The 25,887-nt window shown below is 47.6% G+C and overlaps 2 protein-coding genes across 5 annotated transcripts in view; one reads left to right on the top strand and one right to left on the bottom strand.

Moving 5' to 3' along the window:
- The window catches only part of Lmpt (four and a half LIM domains protein limpet), a 412,264-nt gene that overhangs the window by 93,892 nt on the left and 292,485 nt on the right, over positions 1 to 25,887 (bottom strand). The gene's annotated exons all lie outside the window — the stretch shown is intronic.
- On the top strand, positions 1,376 to 22,988 carry LOC135905809 (uncharacterized). 3 transcript variants are annotated; one of them, XM_070538496.1, is made up of 4 exons: positions 1,376 to 2,852; positions 13,505 to 13,568; positions 14,093 to 14,200; positions 22,963 to 22,988. In XM_070538496.1, the coding sequence occupies exons 1-3, from the start codon at positions 2,289 to 2,291 to the stop codon at positions 14,185 to 14,187; spliced, it is 723 nt and encodes a 240-aa protein (XP_070394597.1). In that variant the 5' UTR covers positions 1,376 to 2,288; the 3' UTR covers positions 14,188 to 14,200; positions 22,963 to 22,988. The 3 variants fall into 3 exon arrangements, 1 of the variants encoding a protein (XP_070394597.1); XR_010565507.2 differs by lacking the exon at positions 22,963 to 22,988 and having other exon boundaries at positions 13,500 to 13,568; positions 14,093 to 14,346; XR_011514511.1 differs by lacking the exons at positions 13,505 to 13,568; positions 22,963 to 22,988 and having other exon boundaries at positions 14,093 to 14,346.

Raw genomic sequence — 25,887 nt, 5'->3', positions numbered from 1 at the left:
ATGGTGCCACGCCTACCGTCTGAAGCTTAGCGGTTATGGTGTGGCGTTGCTAAGCACAGGGTCCCGGGATCAAATCCCAGTCGTGGCGATCTCATTTCGATGGAGGCGAAATGCAAGAACGCCCGTGTCCCGTGCACTGGGTGCACGTTAAAAATTCCCTGTTGGTCAAAATTGATCCGCAGTCCCCCACTATACGGCATGCCTTATTATCAAATCGTGGTTTTGGCACGCAAAACCTCAGAATTCCATAAAATCTTCTTCTAGATGGCCAGTGCGCTGCACCCTGGCGTCTTTCGCTGCCTGTCGTGAGACCTTCGGACGGTTCTCTTCTTCTAGCCGGGCAGCGTTCATATGGACAAGTGCACGGCATGGCGAGGTTCGTTGTGGTGTGACGAGATGTGCCGTTGCGAGCATGCATTAGACCCAAACTTAAAATTCATTTTAAGATTGTGGTTAGTATCATCTCTAACCAATCTGCTTTGCCGGTTGCCATTTCATGCTTGAGTCTACTTTCGATTACGGGAGAGCCAGCAATTTATTAATGTGCGTTATTATTGAAGGCGCAGTCACTGAGGTTTTGTTGCTTAAGAAAATGGACTGTCGGTACGTGCACAGCCCGTTGATCATCATCAAAGATTCAGCGCCGGAGAGAGAGAGAGAGAGAGAAAGAGCAAAGAATGGAAAGGTAGGGATGTCAACCAGGGCCGCTATTTTGTAGCGATGCCTTATGCCTTATTCTATGCTATTCTTATCATCCACCACACACAGCCACCTGATCGCGTTGATAATGTGGGCAGACCGTCGCTCTGACCAGTGGCCAAGCGCGAAAAGCCTGAAAAAGCATAGAATCGGAAAAGGCATCGCTACAAAATACCGGCCCAGACGACCGTCCGGTTTGCTACCCTGTACAGGATGTAAGAGAAGGGTGGTAAAGAAAGAAGTAAAGATGGAGAGAGTCAAGGCAGGACAAACGAAGATGTACACACGGTGCTAATTTTAGGTGCTTAGACGATCTGCTGGCAGGTTCCACCTTGAAAGCCTAATCATCAGCAAAAGTGCGTAAATTTAATGCCATGGAAAGCGGCTGTTTACCATTCTCAAGAGTCGTCGCTTCTATAGATATATAACAAAGCTATGATTGGACGCGGAAGAGCGTCCAAATGGGAGCCGCCATCACGGCTGCGAGCGATTGGTTCCTCACCGCCAATTATCGCATTCTGATATTAGAGAAGACGCGAACTTCCAAAGGAACGGAAAGTTTGTGCAAATAGGTATGGTTAGCTGAAGGATTCGTTGGATGAAGGTTGGAAGCATGCGGTGCGCGGTTTACTCTATTTGAGATAGGAGACGAAGAAGAAGACGAAGAGGCGTGCGGATGTGCCTTGCGTGCGCTCCCAGGTTTTTCGATGTTCCTGGCGGCTTTATGCTTGTGCTCAAGCCAACTTCGATTGGAATCATCAGCGGAAGTCACCAGGATCACCTGGATACCAAAATTGCGGCAAGTGGACCCAATTTTCGGCTATTTTTCTACTCTGACGCGTCGTCCCAGCAGCTGCGTTCGACCTAGCGTCGACTCCGACCACTGCCCGCCGGCCAAGCGTCGGTGCGTCGCGCTGCCGACCCCTGGGGCTTAGCACGGCTGGATATTTTCGGCGAAAATGGAGGTTGTTGTTCAAGGGGAGGATATTTCTCCTGAAGAATTTTCCGAGAAGGTCGGTTGGTTCACGATCAACACAAGCCGGCAACGCGGCAGCCAAGATGGCGGCCGCGAAGGAGGAAGCCAAGGTGTCGGCTCGGATCGAAGAGAGAGACAAGATGGCGGCCACGGCCACGTGAGCGCCAAATCAATCAAGATGGCGGGGAGGAAATTGGCGCTGCGCTCCGTGGCGTCACAGCAACCACGCCTACCTACTGGCCTGCATAAGGTGATAATCCGACCGAGCGGAGGATTGAAAACTCTATCTTTGGGTGGAGACGTGAAGATATATGAGATTGTTCGAGCCGCTGCGGGCGTGAATTTGAAGGAGGCTAAGGAAGACATTATTCAACTTAACACCAAGCAAAACACCGTTTTGGTGGGCACCATGAGTGAAGAAAGAATGCATCGGTACCTGAAGATAAAAATACTTCAGGTTGATCAGGCAAAATACGAAGTAAACGCCTACCTGTGAGCCCCCGATGGCAGTGGCAAAGGAGTTATTCATGGGATCCCGGTGGAACACACGGAAGCACAGATTCTGGACAACCTGGATTGTTCAAGGAACCCCAAAATCAGAGGGGTCAGAAGAATGGGGAAGACATCGACCTCAGTTCTGATACTCTTCGTAAACGATAATGTGCCGTTTTGGATTTATTATGGAGGCGGGCTCCTCAAGTGCTTCCTCTACAAAAAGAAGTTTGAGGTGTGCAACGCATGCGGACATCTTGGGCACCGCTCCGATGTGTGTCCGGACCCGGACGACGTCAAGTGCCACGGCTGCGGTACGGTGAAGCCACCGGATGGACACGTGTGCGATCCCAAATGTGATCTTTTTGGAAAGGGACATGAACTGGGCAACAAGAAGTGTCGCGAGATCTACCGAACTCCGTACATCGTCAGGAAACGCCGGTGGGAGCGGAAGCTCCAAGAAGAGGAGGCGAAGAAAACACCCTCGTCTGGGCGAAAAAGCCGATCAAGAAGCCGGGAGGGCTTCCGGAGCCGCTCCGGCTCCTTCCCTCGCCTCGATCACCCGGGCCGTTCCAGCTCCAGGGGCTGCTCCAGCTCCAGGGATCGTTCCGGCTCCGGGGTCCACTCCGGCTCCAGGGCAAGATCGTCGTCAAGGCCGAGGAATGAAGCCAACAAGCAAAGGGAGGTGAGCTGGGTAGATAAGGTCTCCCCAAAAGATACGGAGTCCGAGGAACTCGCCAAGATGAGAATCACGGTAGAGAAACTCATTAAAAGAGTAGATGACCTCGAAAAGGAAAACGCTATGCTAAAAAGGGAGAAGAAAGTAGCTCGCACAGTCAAAACAGCTAACACGATTGGAACCCACCCAACCGTTGAAAGCACTGTGGCCATGCAGGTAGATGACACCCGCTCCCCACCTCTGAAAAGGAAACCAGGCGCGAACGCGCCACAAGAACCCACAATGGCAGATCTGTGCAAGACAATGGACGACTTCCAGGCGAGCTGGGAGGAAAAGTTCGCATCAATCATCCAAGCCATCCAGGCGCTATCGGAAGAAAGCCAGAAACACAGGGCCGCGTTGGTGAGCATTAATAACTGGCAGAGGGAAACAGAGCAGAAGGTACATAGTGGTTCTCAGACGGCTGCGACCCTAATACCACTGGGTGATAATCCACAATTCAATCATGGCCAGTCACAATAAACACACGATTTGGCAGTGGAATTGCCGCGGGTACCGTCGCAAAAGGGCGGCCCTACAGCAGCTCCTTCTTGGCAAAGACAATCCGGACGTAATCGCTTTACAAGAAACTGCGGGGATGGCAAAATTATCGGGCTACATATCATTTAGTACAGATGATGGAAGATCCTAGATCCTAACCACCCTGGTCAGGAGAAACTTGGCAGTCGTTAAGCACGACGCGGAGGTTATCAACGTAGACCACGTCCTTGTTGAACTCATTCTAGCAAAAAAGAAAGAAGGCAGCCTCTTTGTTCTCAATATCTATAGCAGCCCGAAACAAAGGAAGGCCCGATTTGGACCTCTTCTCCAAAAAACTTTGCGTATTGCCAACAGGCAAGCTTTGGTAGTGGTGGGAGACTTTAACGCCCAACACGCTGCCTGGGGGTACAGAAAAGAAGGAGTTAAGGGAAGGGAACTCTGGATGGATGCACAGCAAGAGGGGCTCACCTTAATGACCGACCCCCAAACCCCCACTAGAACGGGGAATAGTGTCAGCATAGACACCTCACCCGACCTCACATTCGTCAAAAACGCGGGAGATGCAACCTGGGTTAATACCCAGGAAAACCTAGGTAGCGATCACTTTATTCTCGAAACAGTGGTGAGCGCAGGCCCTGCCAGGAGAAAAGGCAGAAACCAGATAATTGTTGAATGGGATGCCTTTCGCGAAATAAGAAGGGAGACGGCAGGGAGTGAGATAAGGGATATTGATGAATGGGCTAAGAAACTGGGCCAGGACGTTAAAAACGCAACCAAGGAGATAACGGAGGACTCTGCACTGGAGATAGCGGACAGCCACCTCCTCCATATGTGGGAGGCTAAACTCAGCATAGAAAAACGGCTCAGGAGGCAAAGGTGGAACCGCAATCTCAGGAGACAGATCGCTAGGCTCAATAAAGATATAGAAGATTACGCGCTCAAACTAACCAGGCAGAACTGGGAGTCCACCTGCGATAGGATGGACGGAAATATAGGCCTAGCTAGGACATGGAATCTACTCCGCTACCTGCTGGATCCACAGGGCTGCAAAACAGCGCAGCGACAGAACCTTCAAAAAATTCTTCACTTGTACGAAGGTACGGAGGTAGATCTAATGAAGGACATACAGGAGAGATACATAGGGGACACTAGCAAGGAACCCCTACCTAACTATGAAGGCGTAGGCAGCTCCAGCCTAGACGAACCTATCAGCGAGGCGGAGGTCCGGGCGGAGATTGCCAAGCTCAAAACCAAATCAGCTTCAGGCCCGGATGGCGTTAGCAATAAAATGCTACGAAATCTAGACGATAACTCTATAACTGCATTAACTAACTTTATGCAGAAGTGCTGGGAAGAGGGTAAACTACCAAATCAGTGGAAAACCGCTAAGGTGGTGATGATCCCAAAACCAGGCGAGAAACTCCAGATAGAGAACTTAAGACCTATCTCTCTAACCTCTTGTGCAGGCAAGCTTTTGGAGCACGTTATTCAAACGCGGCTCAATAACTACATGGAGGATAATGACCTCTATCCGCATTCCATGGTGGGCTTTAGGCCTAGGCTCTCCACCCAGGACGTGATGCTGCAACTAAAACACCAAATCATCGATGCGGAAACGGGGGACGGAAAGGCAATTCTAGGGCTTGACCTAGCGAAGGCTTTTGATAACGTCACACATAAAGCCATTCTTGAGAACCTTCAGGACTTGGGAGTAGGCGTACGAACCTACAATTACATTAGGGACTTCTTGTCAGACCGAGAAGCAAAAATCCAGATTGGAGAATGCCAATCGGATGACATTAAATTAGGCAGCAGAGGGACCCCACAGAACTCTGTGCTCTCGCCGTTTCTTTTCAATGTGGCCATGATCAAACTCCCTGAAAGACTGGAGGCTATTGAAGGACTAAATCACAGCATATACGCTGATGACATTACGTTGTGGATAGCTAGGGGCAGCGATGCCCAAATAGAGGAAACCCTCCAAAGGGCTATCCAGGCAGTTGAAGGTTACGTCGGACCTAGGGGACTTAAATGTTCACCGCAAAAATCGGAACTGCTTCTATACCAGCCGAAAGGCAGGGCCAGTAAGGAGGAACCGCAAATCTCTCTCACAGCTGGGGGGATCCCCATTCCAAAAGTGGACAAAATCAGAGTTCTGGGACTTTTGATTCAGGCCAACGGTTTTAATGGCGAAACAATAAGGAGACTAGACGGCTGCGCACTGCAGACCATGAGGCTGATCCGCAGGATCGCCAGCAGGCGGTCCGGGATGAGAGAAGCGAATCTAGTTAGGCTAGTCCAGGCCTTTGTGATAGGTAGAATAGCTTATGTTGCTCCCTTCCTCAGTTTTAGGTCATTCGAGAAGCAGAAGATTGATGGCATCATACGTAAAAGTATAAAACAGGCGCTGGGGCTTCCCATCCGCACTGCAAATGAAAAGCTTTTAGCTCTAGGGCTCCACAACACGCTTGAGGAGATTATTGAAGCAGTGAGGATCTCGCAGTATGAGAGACTTGCGGGAAGCCCTACGGGCAGGAAAATCCTAGCTAGGCTAGGCATAAACTATGAGGGGCAGGAAGGCATCAAAGTAGACCTGCCGCGAAGCGTGCGGAACCGACTAATAATCCCACCACTACCTCAAAACATGCACCCAATCCATCACAAGAAACGCAGACAGAAACGGGCCGAGGCTCTTGAGAAGCGTTTCAAAAACTGGAAGGACGTGCTCTACGTTGATGCTGCAGCCTATGGCAACGGCCGCATGGCTCTAGCTGTAGCGAGCGCTGAAACTAGATTGATAGCCAGTGGCACAGTGCCAACGGATTGCTCTCAAATTGGAGAAGAATCTGCCATAGCACTTGCAATTGCAAGTACTTCAGCCAAACTTATAGTCACCGACTCTAAGGTTGCGGTGATGAACTTTGCCAGAGGCAGAATTTCTCCCGAGGCGAACAGAATCCTGCAGACCTGCAGAGATAGCAGGAAAATTGAAATAATCTGGGCACCTGCGCACGCCTCCCTCGCTGGGAATGAGGCGGCCCACGAATTAGCTCGAGGACTCACATTCCGAGCTGGTGAGCTAGCCGAAGGCTTCACGGGGCGAGACCGCTTAGTGTGCTACAGAGAGATCACACAACACTACAGACTAGGGCGGGTTAAATATCCTCCGGCTGATGCATCCTTAAACAAGAGCCAGGCCTCCACTTGGCGTCGCCTGCAAACCAACTCGTTTCCAAGCCCGGTGTCGTGCAGCCTCTACTACCCGGGTCAGTACTCTGGCCAGTGTAAGCTGTGTAAAGCCAGGGCGAATCTTAATCACATTCTGTGGGAATGCCCACAGGCTCCCTCTGAGGGAAGAATAAAGTCTTTCGAACAATGGGAGACCTTATTACTCAGCTCCGATCCGGAGATTCAACTGAAGACCGTCCAACTGGCCGAAACCGCCGCTAGGGTCCAAGGACTCCTGGCCGTCGTCTAGGTGGGAAGACTTAAAGCCTTCCCTACATCTGTTGGACAAATAAAGTTTTACAATCCAAATCTATTTGAGATAAGGCGCAATGTGTTATGAAATATTCCTTAAAAAAGGTTCGTTAATTTGAAGGAAAATTGTACAAATTAGGAATTAAGTAGTGTCGCACCTAAAGGCGAACCTGTTTAAAAAATAATAAGAAGAAATAACACGTTTAAACGGCGTGCACACTGTCAGTACTTCGAGGCTCACAGCAAAAGTTTTTATCAAGATTGTTGCTTGGTTCCATGGAAAACTCTTATACCCAAGGCTATAATTTTTTTTTATTATACGCGATAGCAAGCTCCAATCTACACCTGCAGTGAAAGAAGCCGTATCTTAAAGTTGCCCAATAATTCTGACTGCCTGGTATCTGAGACAAGAGTTCGACAGAGATAAGCACTCATCATTATCATCATCATCAGCCTGGTCACGCCCACTGCAGGGCAAAGGCCTCTCTCATATTTCTCCAACACCCCGGTCAAGTACTAATTGTGGCCATGCCATCCCTGCAAACTTCTTAATCTCATCCGCCCACCTAACTTTCTGCCGCCCCCTGCTACGCTTCCCTTCCCTTGGAATCCAGTCCGTAACCCTTAATGACCATCGGTTATCTTCCCTCCTCATTACATGTCCTGCCCATGCCCATTTCTTTTTCTTGATTTCAACTAAGATGTCATTAACTCGCGTTTGTTCCCTCACCCAAGCTGCTCTTTTCTTATCCCTTAACGTTACACCTATCATTCTTCTTTCCATAGCTCGTTGCGTCGTCCTCAATTTGAGTAGAACCCTTTTCGTAAGCCTCCAGGTTTCTGCCCCGTAGGTGAGTACTGGTAAGACACAGCTATTATACACTTTTCTCTTGAGGGATAATGGCAACCTGCTGTTCATGATCTGAGAATGCCTGCCAAACGCACCCCAGCCCATTCTTATTCTTCTGATTATTTCCGTCTCATGATCCGGTTAAAACACCCTGGCGGGCTAGTTGGTTAGAATCCATGGTAGCATGATCGAATCCATGGTTAGAATCCATGGTAGCATGATCCGGATCCGCAGTCACCACCTGCCCTAAGTAGATGTATTCCCTTACGACTTCCAGTGCCTCGCTGCCTATTGTAAATTGCTGTTCTCTTCCGAGACTGTTGAACATTACTTTAGTTTTCTGCAGATTAATTTTTAGACCCACTCTTCTGCTTTGCCTCTCGAGGTCAGTGAGCATGCATTGCAGTTGGTCCCCTGAGTTACTAAGCAAGGCAATATCATCAGCGAATCGCAAGTTACTAAGGTATTCACCATTAACTTTTATCCCCATTTCTTCCCAATCCAGGTCTCTGAATACCTCCTGTAAACACGCTGTGAATAGCATTGGAGAGATCGTATCTCCCTGCCTGACGCCTTTCTTTATTGGGATTTTGTTGCTTTCTTTATGGAGGACTACGGTGGCTGTGGAGCCGCTATAGATATGTTTCAGTATTTTTACATACGGCTCGTCTACACCCTGATTCCGTAATGCCTGCATGACTGCTGAGGTTTCGACTGAATCAAACGCTTTCTCGTAATCAATGAAAGTTATATATAAGGGTTGGTTATATTCCGCACATTTTTCTATAACCTGATTGATAGTGTGAATATGGTCTATTGTTGAGTAGCCTTTACGGAATCCTGCCTGGTCCTTTGGTTGACAGAAGTCTAAGGTGTTCCTGATTCTATTTGCGATTACCTTAGTAAATACTTTGTAGGCAACAGACAGCAAGCTTATCGGTCTATAATTTTTCAAGTCTTTGGCGTCCCCTTTCTTATGGATTAGGATTATGTTAGCGTTTTTCCAAGATTCCGGTAGGCTCGACGTTATGAGGCATTGCGTATACAGGGTGGCCAGTTTCTGTAGAACTAAAGTTTATTTTATGCTTTCTTCGTGTCGTTCGTTTCATCAGCGATGCTGACTTTCACTCGCCTCCAAGAAGGTAAGAAAGAAAATGAAGATAAAAAAATTTAACCAAGCATCCTTATACACATGTAATGCTGCTGAAATTTTAGTGCATAGGTTGCACGAAAAAAAGGTAAAGGCCATGCAGCACACAATGCCCTTCTTCGAAAGTCTGGAAGCGACCGTGGTCCAGAATAATTCCTTAATCGAGCGCTTAAATCCATATTCCACAAATTCATAAATCCAAATTGGCCTTAACACAAAGTTTTCGCTTTACTATAGGCACAAGGCGGATAGGATGAGACTATATGTGAGATGTCCTTATTTGGCTCACCTCATCTGGCATGTGGTGACGATTTAGCATGCCCTATTTAACGTAGGAAGTGATTGGCGAAGGGCACACTTAGCCGACAATTGATGAAACTGTTTCCACGTCTCTATAGCTGGTAAGTCAACATAGAGGTCTGAATTTTGGTTCGGGTTACGCTGCATAAAGAATAGACCCGCCCACTTAAAGGGCGGCACGTGCGTCGCAAGAAAGTCTTTGTTCCGAAGTGAAGTTACTCCAATCAAGGAATTGGTTTTATCCCCGATTCCTTTATTTGAAGGTGCTATTTTATGACATGGCAATATAAGAAACACATATATAAATAGATAACACACATCGTGCTGAAAGTTGACCGAGTCATGTTCAATCTAAGTGCTGAAGTCGAAAATCTTCTCACCCTTCTCCACAGCTGAATGAAGAAACAACAGTTTAGCTGCGATTGGAGAATGAAATAGCGAGAGCTGCTTCTCGCGAAAACAGAAAGGATAAAGAATTTAAAACGTTACTCTTAAGATTTTCTCTTCCGTGGGATACAAGTAGTACTTAAATGGAAGTGCACTATATAATCAAACAGCGACCGAAACTCGTGAAGTGTTCGTTTGAGCCGTAGCGCGATATCGGCTGACTGAACGCGCAGGCAACATCGATAATTTAACCGAATTTTCCTAAATATTAACTCTAAAACACCTATTGAGGAACGGCCCATCATAGGAAGATCAGAGGCTTTGCCGTCCGGACTGCTTTCGTGAAACTACTGAGTGTCGCTTAAATAATAGGGCCATTTTTTTCGCTAAATCGCTGGCTAGCTTACGCTCAAATTTCTCACAGAGGTAGCATTTCGCAGTAAGTTTAGTTAATTATACCATTCGCGGTCATTACTTGCACATTACGGCAACCAGGTGGTTGTCGTCTGCGGCGACGCTGCTCAAGAAATGTCGATTCCACAACAACAGAACCCTAGCGCCATCAATCGTGGCTACGGCGAACCCAGTGTTTTCGCTGTAGCAGTGACAGATAGTGTCACAGTTTCCTTGCAGTGGAATTAAAACAAAAAAAACAATTTGAATGCCATCGACACAGACGACACCTACTTCAAATTTACTGTGCAGGAAACTAGTAATAAGTACTGCCTGTCAAAAGTGGTATCAAACTAAACTTGCTGCGAAGTATAACCTCTGAGCAAAATGTCAGCGTGAGCAAGCCAGCGAATGAACAAGAGAGAGAGAGAGAGAAGGGAAGACGGAAAGGCAGGGAGGTTAACCAGACTGAGTCCAGTTTGCTACCCTACACGTGGGGAGGGGAATGGGGAGTGAAAGAGGGAGAGAGAGAACTTAGGTGTAGGATGTCTATAGTCGGGCACTCAAGTCTGTTGCCCTCAGGTAGCGAAAAAGCGCTCGAACTGCTTTCTGTGCGCTAAGTACAAGTGTGAAGAGACCATCAGTCGCCTTCTGTGCCACTGTTCTCGCTTCGATAATCAACGCGAGACTCTCCAGTGTGCCTTAAATAGACTGGATGACAGGCCATTTACGGAAGCGAAGATCTTGGGAGCCTGGCCCCACAGTTCATTGGCCCAGCGAATGAACAAAAAATGGGTCATGCCTACCAGGTGATATAATCTATGCAACATTCTGTAGATGACAGCCCTTCCACGGGCCAGAGGATACTGGGACCTTCGCCTTGTGTACTGCTGCGCTTTCTTCAAATCCACAAGCTTAAACGATCGCTTGCGACTGACGAACGATGAGCGCTTGTGCAAGTGTGGGCGCTTGCGCTGTGAAGTTCTTTGTTTTGCCATCTTCGGGATACCATCTATTAAGTCCTCATTCCCCCGTTCCCATTTCACGGTAGCCAACTGAACTCAGCCTGATTACGCTACCTCCCTTTCGTTTATCATCTCTCTCTCTCTCTCTCTCTATCTCACTCACTCTCTCTCTCTACCTATGTTCACCCAAGGTTCTCGGGAAAATAAACAGTGTACTTGTTGTTTTTTTCTTAAAATGTGAGCTAATTAGCCTTCTTTGGCAGCTGAAACTGCGCTCTTATAGATATATGTGTAAATGCACTGTGTGGAAAACTGCGAACTCGTCTGCGAAGCGGTGAAGGACATGACAAAAACGCACAAAGAAATACTGCCGAAAACGGCCTCAGTTGATTAATAATGATGGCATGATTACCATTATAAATGAGCCTACCGTAGCGTCGCGATCCATGCATTACTTACGCGCAATTTCGTGGTAAGCGTGCGAGCAGAATAACGAAAGCACAAAAAACGAAAAAAAAACGAGGAGACAGCCGCACCAGCAGTGCGGGTTTTAGTGCGACGTAATCCTGCCTGCAATTTAGCTCATGGATACTTCTAGCGTAGATGACGCTCTTAATGCGTGATATATGTCACAGAAGCAGTAGTGCCTAGCACTATAGGCACGACCGACGAACCTAGACTTGCTACTACTGCTATTACGCACCTGAATAATTACGAGGAAAACTGGCCAACCACGTATACTGTGACGTTAGAGCAGCACGCATTTGGCGACATTCGTTGTCTTCAAGCAAGGAAAGCGCAGTGCAGTTTTATGAAGCCCGACCAGACACCCGGCAATCTAACCTGAGCTGTTTGGACATGTGAAAGCAAATGTATTAGAAAGAAATAGAAACGCGAGGACGCTAGTCAGGTTTCACGTGGTTTGCTACCCTACACCAGCAGAGGGGGAAGATGGAACAAAAACAAAAGGGAGAAGGAAAGGGAGATCAGGAGATGCGCGTGCGCACACAACGGCATTCAAATTTCTGAAACACAGAGCAGGTGAATATACCAACAGAGACCGCAGAACGACCTTGGGAGCCATTTAAAGAGAGGATATAGGCCGCGTTAAGCCACCGCCGAATTTCGGAAGCTATTTCAACGCATGAAGGCGCACATTCCCGGTACTCCAACCGAGGCGCAGGTAAAGGTGAAAAATTTAGGGTAAGCGAGCTGCAGGCTTTTTAATGTGAGAAGTGAAGCGGTCAGCGCCTACATTTTTTAGCACTTTTCCTGCGCGAAAAGGCAATCGGAGATGTCCGATGACGTGAACAAATAGGTGCGGCACCAAACAGAGCGGTACCATATAGCTGCCCCGTTTCTGACGGAAAATCCAAGCAAAGAAACATCTGCGTCAGTTATCCGTTAACAAAAAAAAAATTTGCAATTTCTTTGAGAAGGCGCCGATGGACAGACATTCGTGTTCCAGAACCCCAACCTACCAGCATGCCCTCTGTAATTTTCTGTCTTGAGAGAGAGGCAGAGAGATAAACATTGATAGTATTCGGAGATGTTCGACAGGTGAGATGGAGCGGAATGAAAGAAAGAAGATGCACCAGCGTACGCACAAACGCACGCGCGCACACATAAGAGCGCGTGACACCCAATTCTACAAATGTGACAGTCTCATTGATTGACAGTCTCTCACCCCGCGTGATGGTCCGAGACCATCCCGCAGCTCTAGTTGTGCGTCGCGTCGAATGCTTGTAGCGCTCCTCCTCAAGGCACTAAGTGTCTGGTTGAAAAAATATGCATATCCAACGCATACGTTGGAATCTATGCGAAGCGAAGAGTTAGTTCAATGCTTTCACTAGCAGCGACGCGTTCGATTTTGTTTACTTCCGTCCTGTCCAACATGAAACCTCGCGTAATGTTTGTGTTACTCCACTAACAAGGTCACAACTTTATTCTCATGCATATATTATGCAGTCTTGCGTCACCTCTTGCGTCACAGAGGCAACATACCCATACCGGAAAATTTCGCAAGAATAGGCAAACACCCAGTGATGAGATATGCCACACGGCTAAATCAGAAGGAATCAGGCAAACTAGAGAGTCCGTTAACAATGATGTGCTATTCAATTCACAGGTATTTGTGCTTTAGAGAAACATGTGAGCCGACATTATATGGTCAAGTTTTAATAATGTTAAGTGGTGCATCACGCAGCCAGACAGGGGGACACAGAAAGGACGAGGACGATGACGAGCGCTTATACTGCCAACCGAAATCTTGTCGTTTTACAGGCAAGTTTACATAGAAAGAACAGTGTTCAATGATGGTATCTCTGTTGAATGCCGCATTTCCACCTCCTTTGTTTTTGTTCTGTTGTTTTTCTGTATAACCTTCTGTATCAAACAACAAAATTTATGTTGGCAACAAGCGTTCGTCCTCGTTCTTTCCGTGTCCCCCTGTCCTGCTTCGCGCTGCACCACTTCACATTAGGGAAAGCCAACTAGCCAAAACCACCCCTCTTCACGCTTTAGAAAGCAATTTATTATTATCTTTTTTTTGTTGTTGACGCTGTTTCTTTGTTCTTTTTTTTACGCAGAACAGAAGTGCGCATACTTCTACTACTCCTCCGGTCAGCAGTACAACGATTACATAAGCCCGTCCGCAGGTATATTCATTTGGCACACACAAACCTTCGTATGTATATGCATATATATTCCGAGATAGTGACCGACGCTAAACAAGGGAGGGTAGAGGCAGAAAAAGCTTCGTTTCAATGGCATTCATATAAAATTCCAGCTTTCGTTTTCCTTTTTTCTTTGATTCTCGAGTTATTTACAGCACTCCCAAAAGATTCGCTTCGGTACTTCGGATGATCTCGTCCCTTCCCCTGAAATTCTATTTCCGTCGTCTCATATTAGTGTCGCTGCCGGGCTATTCCGTATAAAGCGGGAACGCGACACACGGCCAAAAAGAGCGCGTAGGCGCCGTAATCCGCAGCGGACAGTTTGATTGCCCGCCCACACGCCTCTGTATAGCTGTAACGGTACGGCTCTGCCTACGGTGCCACCTGCAACATGTGTGTACTGAGACCCTCGTTCGGGACAGTAGTGGAAAACTACCCCGCATTACGTCGTTGTGCCTTGTGTCTTTAAAGCGACGCTTTCTTTGCCTCTTCGCCCGACTTTCCAGGCGTTCCTGCTGTGGTCCGCGCCCCGCTGGGTTTCTGGCAACACCCCCAGATGACGCTCGCCTGCTGGTCTCGCGCCCTGGTATTGCAGGCATAGGCAGCGGTAGAAGGTAAATAGAGAAGATTAAAGAGGAGAATACAAGAATGCTAGCAGTGAAAAAAAAACATTGATAGCGTACTGTCGCCCAAATATTTAACTGGTGTGCGGGAGCGACGACTTTTCCGTGCGTCAGCGCCGTTTGACGGGGCGAGGCTGGAAACAGTCTGAGGCTAAGCGCATGCGGACAAAGCGCGCTCAGCTGGGCCCATCGTCTACTAGGCTGTTTCCAGCCTCGCCGCGTCATACGGCGCTGACGCCCGGAAAAGTCGCCGCTCCCGCACACCAGTTAAAGATTTGGGCGACTGTACCTGAGTAACTCAAGCAGCCTTATTGATGATTTGTACCCGCACCGTTTCAAAGGGGATGCCAATAAATCATCATCATCATCATCATCATCATCATGCTCACGCGCGCCACTGAGTTTCTTGCAACACCAACAGCTTGCGCTCGCCTCCTTGTATCCCGGCCGTCACCGCCACGGCAGCGTTTCACAGTTTGTGCGTATGGTACGTGCTGTGCTTGTTTTCGTATGCGACAAAAATGGAAGTGCTTGGCTGTAGAGGTCACGTGCTAGGCTGTGATAACCTAAACATCACAATCGTCCATAGCCTGACAGGAGGAAGGAAGCAGGAATTGAGGAAAAGACAGGGAGGTTAGCTAGTTCTCAGACCGGCTGACTACCCTGTGCCGGGGAAAGGGGGTAAGGGGAATAAAAGATAAATAAAAGATAATAGAAAAGAGACGTTACAAAAAAAAAGAACAGCGAAAAGGGGGAAAAAGGAAAGGAGAATGCGGCACTGGTTAAAGTCCGCCGTACCCTGAACAGAGCGCTTGGATATGGCGTCTCAACAGCATGCTGATCATGTATGCAGAAAGTGCACATAGACACGCGCCAGCAAAATGGCTCCAAAGCGTGCACTCAGCGTCGAGGACACCCAGGCCCGAAAGATGCGTCGCGCGGCACAGGAGCGCCTTCATTACGCAGCGAAACGTGGTGCAGACCGCGAATGTATGTATACAGTGGGCCCTATAACGTCAAACTATTCCAGTATTTTTCATTCCAATCTCCTCACGTCGAATTTACGTAACCGCCGACGCAAGCATCGGGTGGTGACCCGCAGCGTTGCCTGGACGGCCCAATCAAACGCTGTCCTCGTTTACAGGAAATCACTTTTGTTTGCTTTCAAAACGAATAACACTGCCTATAGACACTGACTGGCTTGTGTTATCGAATTGGCTAACAAGAGGCGAGAAGCACACTCAAGTGGAGAGGGATTCGATGGGGCCGAACCAGTGCACTGAAGATCGATAACCGGATGAATCGATCGATATTGATAACCGTCAGCGATCGGTCCGCTTTCCTTCACTTAGGTTACGATGGCGTGTCTAGAATGGCGGCGGCGTGCAACGGAGAGTTAAAAATGCCGCTAAAACGGATCCTCGGCAAAGAAGAGTTGGCAGAGCGATGTTATACATACAGAAAGGGCTCAATAACGTTATACGGCTACGTAAAAAGTTTTCTTATACGCCAATAAACCTATGCTCTCCGGTAGGTGCGAGTAGACAGTGCCTGAACTATCGGCGCCAACTATCCTCTATTTCTTTCGGAACGGGGCAGTCTCCGGCTATTCAGAAAAAAAAATCCAGTTTTTTTCAGCCTATTAATGCACTTTTAACGCGTACACATCACTTTGACGCAATGAATTTTCGCAGTTTTGTGACGTCGAGTGACAGACAGATGAAGTGGGTGCAGCCTGAAATCTTCAGACCAATAGCAGAGAGTTAATGGCGAAAAGTCGTCGAATCAGAAATAATTATATTTCTTTTATTCGGTCAAATCATGTATAATCAATGTCTGCGCGTCATATCAGATTTGCATCTATAGCGGTTTTCGTGACGTCGCATCACAGGCAGGCGAAGTGGCGGTGGTCCAAAAAAAGTTTTTGACCAATCGTGGAGAGCTGATTGCAGAATTGGAATAGAAAAGTTTGAAATAGCTTCACGTTATAGCGCCCAATGTATACATGCAACTATAATAATTAATGGAATTACGTACATCCCCATAATTCCATTAGAGTGTAACACTCCCGCCACGAGTAAGGGAATGATAATAATGCTCAGCCCTCTCAGAGATTATAAACAATGACGCACAACAACGCCTCAACCAAACACATCTCCCTGTGTTCTGTGGAATGCGCAAACAGCAGTGGCGCACGCAAGGGGACATTTAGCATCAACTCACCACTCTCGTGTTGGAATATACGCGGAAGATATCAGACATTCGCCTTCAACATGACCGCTAATTATCGTCAATCAAATCCAAGAGCATACAATGCTTCGCTTACAGCGATTCCCATATTGCGTGGGATATGCACATTTTTTTTTATTTGCGATTACCTTTTTTGCCAACTTTAGGCTCTCTGAATCTATCTATCTATCTATCTATCTATCTATCTATCTATCTATCTATCTATCTATCTATCTATCTATCTATCTATCTATCTATCTATCTATCTATCTATCTATCTATGTTCTTACGCCATCCCTATGCCGTCGCGGTGATTTCTTATAATCACATGGATATATATCATGTACGCATAATATGATTTGCATGTCATGACCTCTTGTAAGTCACTTACGCCGTCGTTATGAACCCTTAACGTTATAAGGACACCCCCCTCCTCCCTAAAAAAGAAAAGTCACGATCGTTTCTTTTCTTTTTTTTTTCATTTCGAGGAATGTATTCCAAATTGGCTTGAAGGCTCCCTATTCGGATGGATGGATAGATGTTATGAGCGTCCTCTTTGGAACGGGGCTGTGGGTTGCGCCACCAATCTCTTGCTATTATACTGCTTAATGTCCTACCTAGGTTAAACAATAAAAAAAGAAAAAGAAAACACTATGAACTCCGACAACCAAATTTTCTTATCCCCTATTGCGAACTGTGCTTTTGTACGTCTCCGTTTTTTGTCGTTTCCCTACTTTTATTTCACCAATCCTCCAATCGCATCTCACGAATCCCTATTTCGGACATGTTTACTTTTCCGCTGCTCTCGCCGAACCCAAGGGCTTCCTCACAATTCGCCTGCGCCCTCTGTTAGCGAGGACAGACACTAGACTCGGCGATAGAACCGCAGCCCGCCGCCGCCCGCGCTGGCAGCGCGGCGTTGTTGGACAGGGACGATGCTTCTGTTTTGTTTCGACAGACGGGTCGCGCGCCAAGTGAAGCAAAAAAGGCGGAGCCCGCAATCGACTGCGCGCCTGCTTCTGCAGACTGCAGGTGGCGCTAATGCACGGCTGTTCAGTCGCGGGTCTGTGCGCAGCATACATCATTCGTTCGCACCCTTTGTGAGCGCGCGAATGCCTCTGAGTGCGAGCGCCTAGTCACGTGGTTCTCTTTCAAATCTGACGCGTTTTCCGTTTTTTTTTTTCCCCTCTACTTGTACTCCGGAAAAACTTAATCACGGCAGCAATTACCACGGAAACAAATGGTTCGGACATTTTTAGGGGTGGGAGAATGTGTGAAGTTTCGAAAACGATTCCAATACTACACGCCAACTGTTCATTTCGTATTCGGGAAAGAAATGTTCGGTATTTTCGAACGTTCGGAAGCAACAAAATATTTTGCATTAAGCAAATATTAGTCTTGTTATTGTTCTGCTTCTGTTAAACTAAGTACCGCAATTAATCAGAACTGAGACAAAAACAAAATTTTTCGAAGTAGTGCAGAAACAAATAGGGTAATGCAGGCTTGTTTTCGGTATCGCCGGGCAAGCCTACATGACAACGTATGATTCTTCCTTGCGGTCTGCCTTTTAGTTCTGACAAAACAGTCATGTAGAAGTAGGCTTTTACACTACAACCTGCGATGTTTTCCTTGCAACGGTTCTTTCACATATGTCTACGGCACACAAATTAGTAGCTTTTTTTTTCCTACATCCGGAACTTTCAGTCTTTTGGCGGCAGCATTTAGCCTTTTCGGAAAGCTAGTCAGCGGCCATCCCTGCTTGAAACGCTGCTTTGAAACTAGGCTCTAAAGTTGAAAGACCATTCGTGCAAGTCTTTTTAATGGCAATTATGGTGATATAGTGTCTGAAGCCGATCATTTGTCCTTGGTAGTTACCTGCCTCCTTTTTTTTTTTTGCAGTTTACCACCTACTGTCTTGGTGCGCACTGGCCGATTTCGGTGGCCTCGGAAAAGGTTTTGCTTTCTTCGACAGTACACTTCCGATTCAATCTTTTCAATTTAACCCCATTTCCTACTATCCCAGGAAAGCCTGTCTGCCTGCATTAGTCTCTATAAATACATGCATAAGTAAACAGAAGACCCCGTCAGAGTGATATCAACCGGGCGGTGTGCATTTTCGTCGTTATGCGTCATCAGTCCGCGGGAAACAGCGCAGTGTCACGTTTTTCACATTTCAACGTCCGGTTTCAGCAGCAGCCGGGTTATATTCAAAGGTTAAAAATGGAGCCCGGGAGCTGCCGGCATAACGCAACTCTGACACACTATCCCGATATTTCCGGACCTCAGCCACCCAACTTCGCGTGATAGCGCACGCCTAACAGAAAAGGTGGGGAACCGCAAGTCACAGTTGCGTAATACGATCACTATGGTCGGTCGTAATCGAAGAATAAAAGATAGTATGTACGCTGTCCAAACCAAACACAATTTGCACAAAAAGATGTGCCAGCCAATTAAGATCGTTTATTTCCGTGACGTCACGCGGTGTTGCGTTATTTATCCGGCTGGGTTTTTTTTTTCGTATCGTTCTGTCCTTGTGTCACTGGTTTTAGGATGAAACCTGAACGCCTCGGCAAATCCTGTGGTTGATCCTGAGATCAGCGCCCAGCCAAAGTTAAAATTTCAGCTTGAAACGACTAGATTTTTTTTTTCACTTAGCCTAGCTTTTACAGAAGCATATAGCTATGGCTCTATAAGCTGTGAGCGGACACCAGTTGGCTCGGCTCTGTTTAAGAGGACAAGGGCAGCCGCATTGCGTTCGTGCGGGTGGAGCTTGCACCGAATTCATAGGTTTTCATGGACTATGGAAGGAAATTTGGCCTCGTAGTCGATCAATCAGCATGCATTTCTTGAACAGCAAATGAATCTTTGCACAATCTGGCCCAACTTTGTTGCAGAAATCACATAAAGGCTGCCCCTTTTAATATTTGATGTCCTACTCTGTGCTAAGGGTTACACTCAAAACGTTTCCTTGGACTGCTTCATGATCATCATCATCATCATCATCATCATCATCATTATCATCATCTTGTTTTATGTACACTGCAGGGCGAAGGCATCTCCCTGCGATGTCCAATTGCCCCTATCCTGCGCCAACCGATTCCAACTAGCACCCGCGAATTTCCTAATTTCATCGCTCCACCTAGTCTTCTGTCACCGTCGATTGCGTTGTTCTTCTCTTGGTACCCATCCTGTAACCCCAATGATCCAACGGTTATCTAACCGGTGCATTACATTACCTGCCCAGCTCCATATTTTTCTCTTGATGTCAATTGGAATATCGTCTATACCCGTTTGCTCTCTGATCCAAACCGCTCTCTTTCTGTCTCTTAATGTTATGCCTAGCAATCTTTGCTCCATCGCTCTTTGCGCGGTCCTTAACTTGCTCTCAAGCTTCTTTGTCAGTCTCCAAGTATCTACCCTAAATGTCAGCACTAGTAAAATACATTGATTGTACACCTTCCTTTTCAATGATAATGGTAGGCTTCAAGTCAGGAGCTGGCAATGTCTGCCGTATGCGATCCAACCTATTTTTATTCTTCTGTGAATTTCCTTCTCATGATCAGGGTTCCCTGTGATTAATTGACCTAGGTAAACGTACTCCACAGACTCTAGAGGCCGACTGACGATCCTGAACTGTTGTTCCTTTGCCCGGCTATTTATAATTATCTAATCGTTTTGATTTCAAAAGTAATTTCTCCTCCAATTTTTAGCTGCTCAAGTGCATCTCGTTACTTCTCATTCTGAAACCTGCATTTCAACCCGCTTTGCAGGCTGCTTTCGAGTTCTTTCTTTTTTTCATTCCGTATAACTTTTGCCCTGCCTTGAAGATCAAAGGCAGAAATGTTTTTATCTGTCTCAATTGAAATGGGGAAACAATTCGTAGCGTCACGGAACTGTAGGAAGTATAGCCCCAAAGCTGCAGGTCACCAAAGACATCCCCTCCGTTCTTCTTTATTGAATTACCACTCATGTCTTAGAAAGCGTGTTTCGCCTGGTTATGCCCGCAACCAAAGACGTTCCTCTACAGTTTCTCTGCAGATAATTTACTGCAGAAAGTACGTGCGTTTACGTGTTGCAACATCGAGAACGAGTCCACGTGACACTGTCTACCCTCGCCATGTGAAGGTGCTGTTCGGAATGAAAGGCGCTGGCTACATTTGTGACGAAACTTCCATTATAGGCAAGAGGTGAATAAATTCAGACGCACTTGAACAACTGCCTAGTCAACTTTATAATTGCTTCTTGTGCCCAGTCAACGTCACTTTCCTTCAGGCAGTTTGTGGTGAGCCAACGTAGTCCAACGAGGGTGCAGAGGAATCGTTTTAGATACTCTTATTTGACTTCCTAACCAACCACAATAAAAAAGAATACTAACTTCGTTCTCCCGTAAGATGTCGCAAATGCTGTCATTTCAAGCATTGCAGACGCGTCTGCATCTCTTTCGATCCCATTTCCGTATACTTAAACAACTCCATGTCCCAGGGCTAAAAGTATTTTACTCATCTCCGTCAACGTCGTTAAAAAGAATGTCACACAATGAGCCGTGGCGTGAAAGGTGACACGAAAGCTGTTAGTGCGCAACTGATTCGTCGCAACTGAGCTCCATGATGATTTCATGCCGTGGTGAAATCACTGAACGCGGCACGAGTCTGAAAGCTCGTACACGATTCACTGTCAGCGCGAGGTCCTCGAACGTATTCTACAGCAGTCTTTACGAAACAACTGCGTGTGTACGTTGTTTGCTTGCTGCAAAAATTTCTTCTTCTGTTGTGCTCATACATTTTCCCCGAGCTACACCTTGGTTAACCTGTCTTATCGCGTCTCTCTCTTGCATTCATTCGCATTGAAAATTAAGTCAATATGCGCCCACAAGTAGTGAAAAGTCGTAATGTCAAAAGGCACCTCGAGCAGTGGATGATTTCGCTTAAGTATCTCGGCAACACAGTCCCACAAAACATACAGAGAAAATAAGTAAGCAAGTAACAGAAGGAGCTCGGCGCGAACAGAAAAACCAACTTATCTTTTCATTAATTTTGTTTCTGCTTCGTCCTCACTCTGTGTTCCGAGTGCTCACGTGATTTGAGTGTTGCCCGCAAAAACTGTCCGTAAATTACGTAAAAGGGTAGAGTCTGAAGAACAGTAGCTGCATTCATAAAATTTAGCAGCTATTTAGCGGTAACTGCGAGAGAGATGCGTCAGTTCCTGCGTGAGAGACGCCCACGGCACGCTGACATGCGTCCTGCAGGACGTTTAATAAAGTTTGTCCAATCTAATTCAATGCGTCATGGTTAAGTCCCATCTCTTTGAGGCGTAGGGTCCATGAGTTAACCCACCATGACCACATTTTAAAGTGTGTTCAGAAGCTCGCTAGACACATGTTCTGCCTCTTCGAGGAGCGAAGTTTAACCGACAGTGGTCCGCAGCAAACCACCGTCAGCTGCACTATATATATACATATATATATATATATATATATATATATATATATATATATATATATATATATATCCCCTCTCTACCTCTAGCACAAGAACGGCGTCTCACACTCCACCTGCGTACTTTTTCCCGTTTTCATACTCCTAATGCTAACACTTTAAAAGGCTCTTACACTGGAATTCCTCGTAAGAGCAAATTCCACCCAGCGATGATGCTGAGCGTGCTGTTTGCTAACGCGCCTGACCAATGGCAAAGAGCACTGACTAAAGAGAAGCTTTGGGAGTTCTGCCCTGCAAAAGTAAGACGAGCGCCACGCAGACGCCTTAGCAGAAGGGCGCGAGCACCAGCCGAAGGGCGCACATCTCGGCCTGCGCCGTGTGTTTCGGTGAACGTGAAGGCTCATTTGTTCCGGGAGACGAAGAATGCCGGGCGCGCAGCGGCGGTGTGCGGGCCGCGGAGAAGAGCGAGGCCTTGTTCTCTCGCGGCGGTGGTGCCCGCTGGCTTAGCACCACCCGAGTTCGTCACGCTCCCTCGTTCCTAGGCGCGCGGAATTATTTTGGCCCGCCGCCCCGCGTCGCGCCACGCTGAGATCAGACGACCGCAGGGGCGGACGAGGGCGAATAGGCGAAGCCTTCAAATCGCACGCCGGGCCACTAAAGAACGCATGTGCGAACATAGCCATATCGTACATAGCCGTTGGGATAGCCCGATGAGCTGCAGCCGCGAAGGCAACTTGTACAGCCCACGAACGCATTTGCAGGACGGCCGGGTAGGCGTGCCATGCGCGTCGACGTGAACGCCAAATCCCGCAGCATGCTTGCATTCGCGCTGGTGGCGTAAAATTGAAATCATTCAAAGAAAGGAAGCAATGAAATAGACAGGACGAGCGATGGACTTGAGCGCCCCAGCGGTATACTCCAGCGCTAGTCCTGCCTAGTTGGCTACTTCTTGTTTGTGTGTGTGTGTGTGTTTGCGTGCGTTTTCTTCAGTTTGCGCGGCCGATGTTAATGCAAGCTAAATCAACCAGCTATAGCACGCCTTTCCGTCTCGATTCCTTGCCCGTGCCTCTCGCGGAAGCACACACCCAGATACACACAGGGCAGCACCATGACCACAGCAGCACTAAGGGGAAAAAAACGGAGACGCGCCCGTGACGTCTCCACTACAACCGAGCATTCCCCGGTCGGAAGAACGCATTTACCCGCTCGTCGTCCCAACTCCCGGAATAGACCGGCGTGCGCCGAACCGTGCCAAGGTAAGCGACCGTTGCGTCTTCGTCGACTGCATACGCCGCGCGAACGCGTCTGCGTTTCGTTCGGCCCGTCTTGCGTTTGTTTTGGCTGGTGTGCGCGCGCTTTTGGCTCCGACTCGGAACTCGGCGAGTGCCGAGTCGATCCACGGCTCGTGGCCACCCCACAACCTTACAGAGTTATGGAAAATTTATGCGCCGCGGACGGTGTAACACTTTATTACCGCTCATTGTGCCAGTCAGTAGCCAATGCGCTACGGAGTGAGCTCGATCAGCTTGGAAAGGGCCGCCTTACCCGTCAAGAGAGCAAGTTTGGAAACTTCCTCTCTGTAGGCGACGCGCGGCAGAATGGAAGGAGGCGAAAAGGAAACGAATGCACGTGAACTATGTGCTGCATGGACAGCGGTGCATCGCCTCACAGTGTTTCTTGCGAAATGCAAATGCGGGAGCTTGGGTTTTCGCTTGTTCGGTTCGGTGGTAGCCGCATCTCAGCAATGCCGGAAGGCAATGAGGGAGAGCTCAGGTTCTGGTTTGGTGTTCGCAGCGCCTCGGTTCATTTCCCCCGAAAACGAAAAGAATCCCGCTCGTGCGCGCACACGCTGACATTGGCGAATTCGAAGACACTGGCGCGCGCTTAGCATAGTAGGCGCAGAAAAAGCTCGCGGCACACTGGATGCTGCATACATCTGCGTGTCTTTCTTAGTTTTTCTACTTTTTTGTATTAAACACCCTTCCAACAGCAATTCACTTTGCAGACCATGATCCAATTTAAAAGCAGCATGCTCTTACTGAGAATATTTCTACACCTGTGGTGTGTTCGTTTCGTGCCGATGTAGTGATGCATCTGGTGCATCAAGGAAAGCACATAAGAAATTTTAGAGAAGAGTGCTTCCCGCATGTCGTGTTCCCGCCTGGTGCATCTGAGCTATCAGCTAATAGCGAAAATAGTGCTTGCTATGCATCTTAACAAGCATCGCGAATACGCGTTTTCGTTTCATATTTCTTCACAACCCCATGAAATCTGAAAAAAAGAATGCTCCTTTCCTATTACTTCATTTCGGTCGAGAGCACAACGTGACATACCGATACGCAGGTTAACACGCGGCGAGTCCTGTGACGTTAGTGTGCCGCTCGGCCATAGTCACCGTTACAGTCGCCTTAAGCAGGGCGACTATACCGGTTATACAGGACATCGTGTCGGTTGGCAACGGCTTGCAACATGCGGCGAGGAGGGCGGCAGAGATGACGTGGGGCGTGCCCTGTGAGTATACCGTTGACGTCGACTGGCCCGACCGTTGGCATCTCCGTCGCGTGATTCGAGCCGAGGCCGTTACCGAGAAAGGTAGGCGACGTCGGCCGGTCACCGCGGGCGGACGGGGCCCGATCACGGAAGCTCATTTCGTTTCTCGCTCATTAGCGCCGTTTCTCGTGACAGCGAGCTGACCGCGGCTGCTCGTTTATGCAAAGCACGACGACGGTGCGTCACCGCTCCGCTGCAGCGAAGCAAGAGCAGCTTGAAGGGATCACACGGAGACGCCAGTATTACAAAAAATATATATATATAATAAAAAACACCTTCGTTAAGAAGTGCCCTGTTGTTTTGCTACACGGTAATGAAGTTTTTCTCCAATTGTAAATCGTGGTTTCGTGCGCAATAAAAACGAGAGGAAATGGAAGGGACGGAATAGAATTTGCTGACCGGTTTCTAAATGGGATATATATATATATATATATATATATATATATATATATATATATCAACGCAACTGCCTTTTCTAGCTACCCACAGTCTGGCTACATTGTAACATCTAACACAGATTGCAAAAACTTCACAGGGATAGCTGCAAATGGATGCTGAAGGTGAACATTGAGACGGTTTGTTCATCTTGTGAGTGGACGTGTACAAGAACCCGAAAGAAGAACGAGCCCGGATCAGAGGCATGGGTGTTGGGTGGTTACCCACACGCTACGAATAAGTCGAGTACCCTAGCGCACATTTAGAATCCACTGCGCGTATATCGCCCACGCGCCCGTCAGCAAATTACTGGGCGACCCCATCAGCGTGACAGACCCAATGCCTAATTATAAATATCCGGGCTTGATTTTACAGGGCACTATGTACATAGATTGAAGAAACCGTTAGTGTCAACAGGAGCCTGCGGCAGCGCAAGGATGATGCGGCCTACGGATTATCTTATCGCCCTTGCGCTTATGGATGCATCATCCTCCAAACAACTGCCAACACCGTCGACAGAACGGAGGGCAACCTATGCATCCGATATATGACCGATCACTTCGTCGCTACCTAAAGATTACATAAACTGTTTGATTGGCGAAGCTACCCCGATACGCGATCAAATTTTAAAAAATTAAATTAAATTGTGGGGTTTTACGTGCCAAAACAACTTCCTGATTATGAGGCACGCCGTTGTGGAGGGCTCCGGAAACTTCGACCACCTGGGGTTCTTTAACGTGCATCTAAGTTCGCGGTCAAATTGACCGATCAGTCAGCGAAGTGTAGAGATTTGTGGCTGTTTTACTGCCACTGGTAAATTTTCGTTTTCACCGTGACAGAAAAATACAAGCACAGTGCGGATAGGCTAAAATGGCCGAATTTGCAAGAAAGGGGAAATCGGGCATGGTCAGGAAATCGCAAGAAAATACAATCGAGTAAGTAAGAAAAGAACTCCAGGTCAGCACGGTATAGACCAGAGAGAACCCGCGAGTAAAAGCACTCGCGCAAAATTATGGGGGTTGCGTCCTA

Source organism: Dermacentor albipictus, chromosome 5 (assembly GCF_038994185.2).
Source record: "Dermacentor albipictus isolate Rhodes 1998 colony chromosome 5, USDA_Dalb.pri_finalv2, whole genome shotgun sequence".
Taxonomy (NCBI): Eukaryota; Metazoa; Arthropoda; class Arachnida; order Ixodida; family Ixodidae; genus Dermacentor; species Dermacentor albipictus.
Note: the sequence above shows the minus strand (reverse complement) of the source record. Positions and strands in the feature narration are given on the sequence as shown.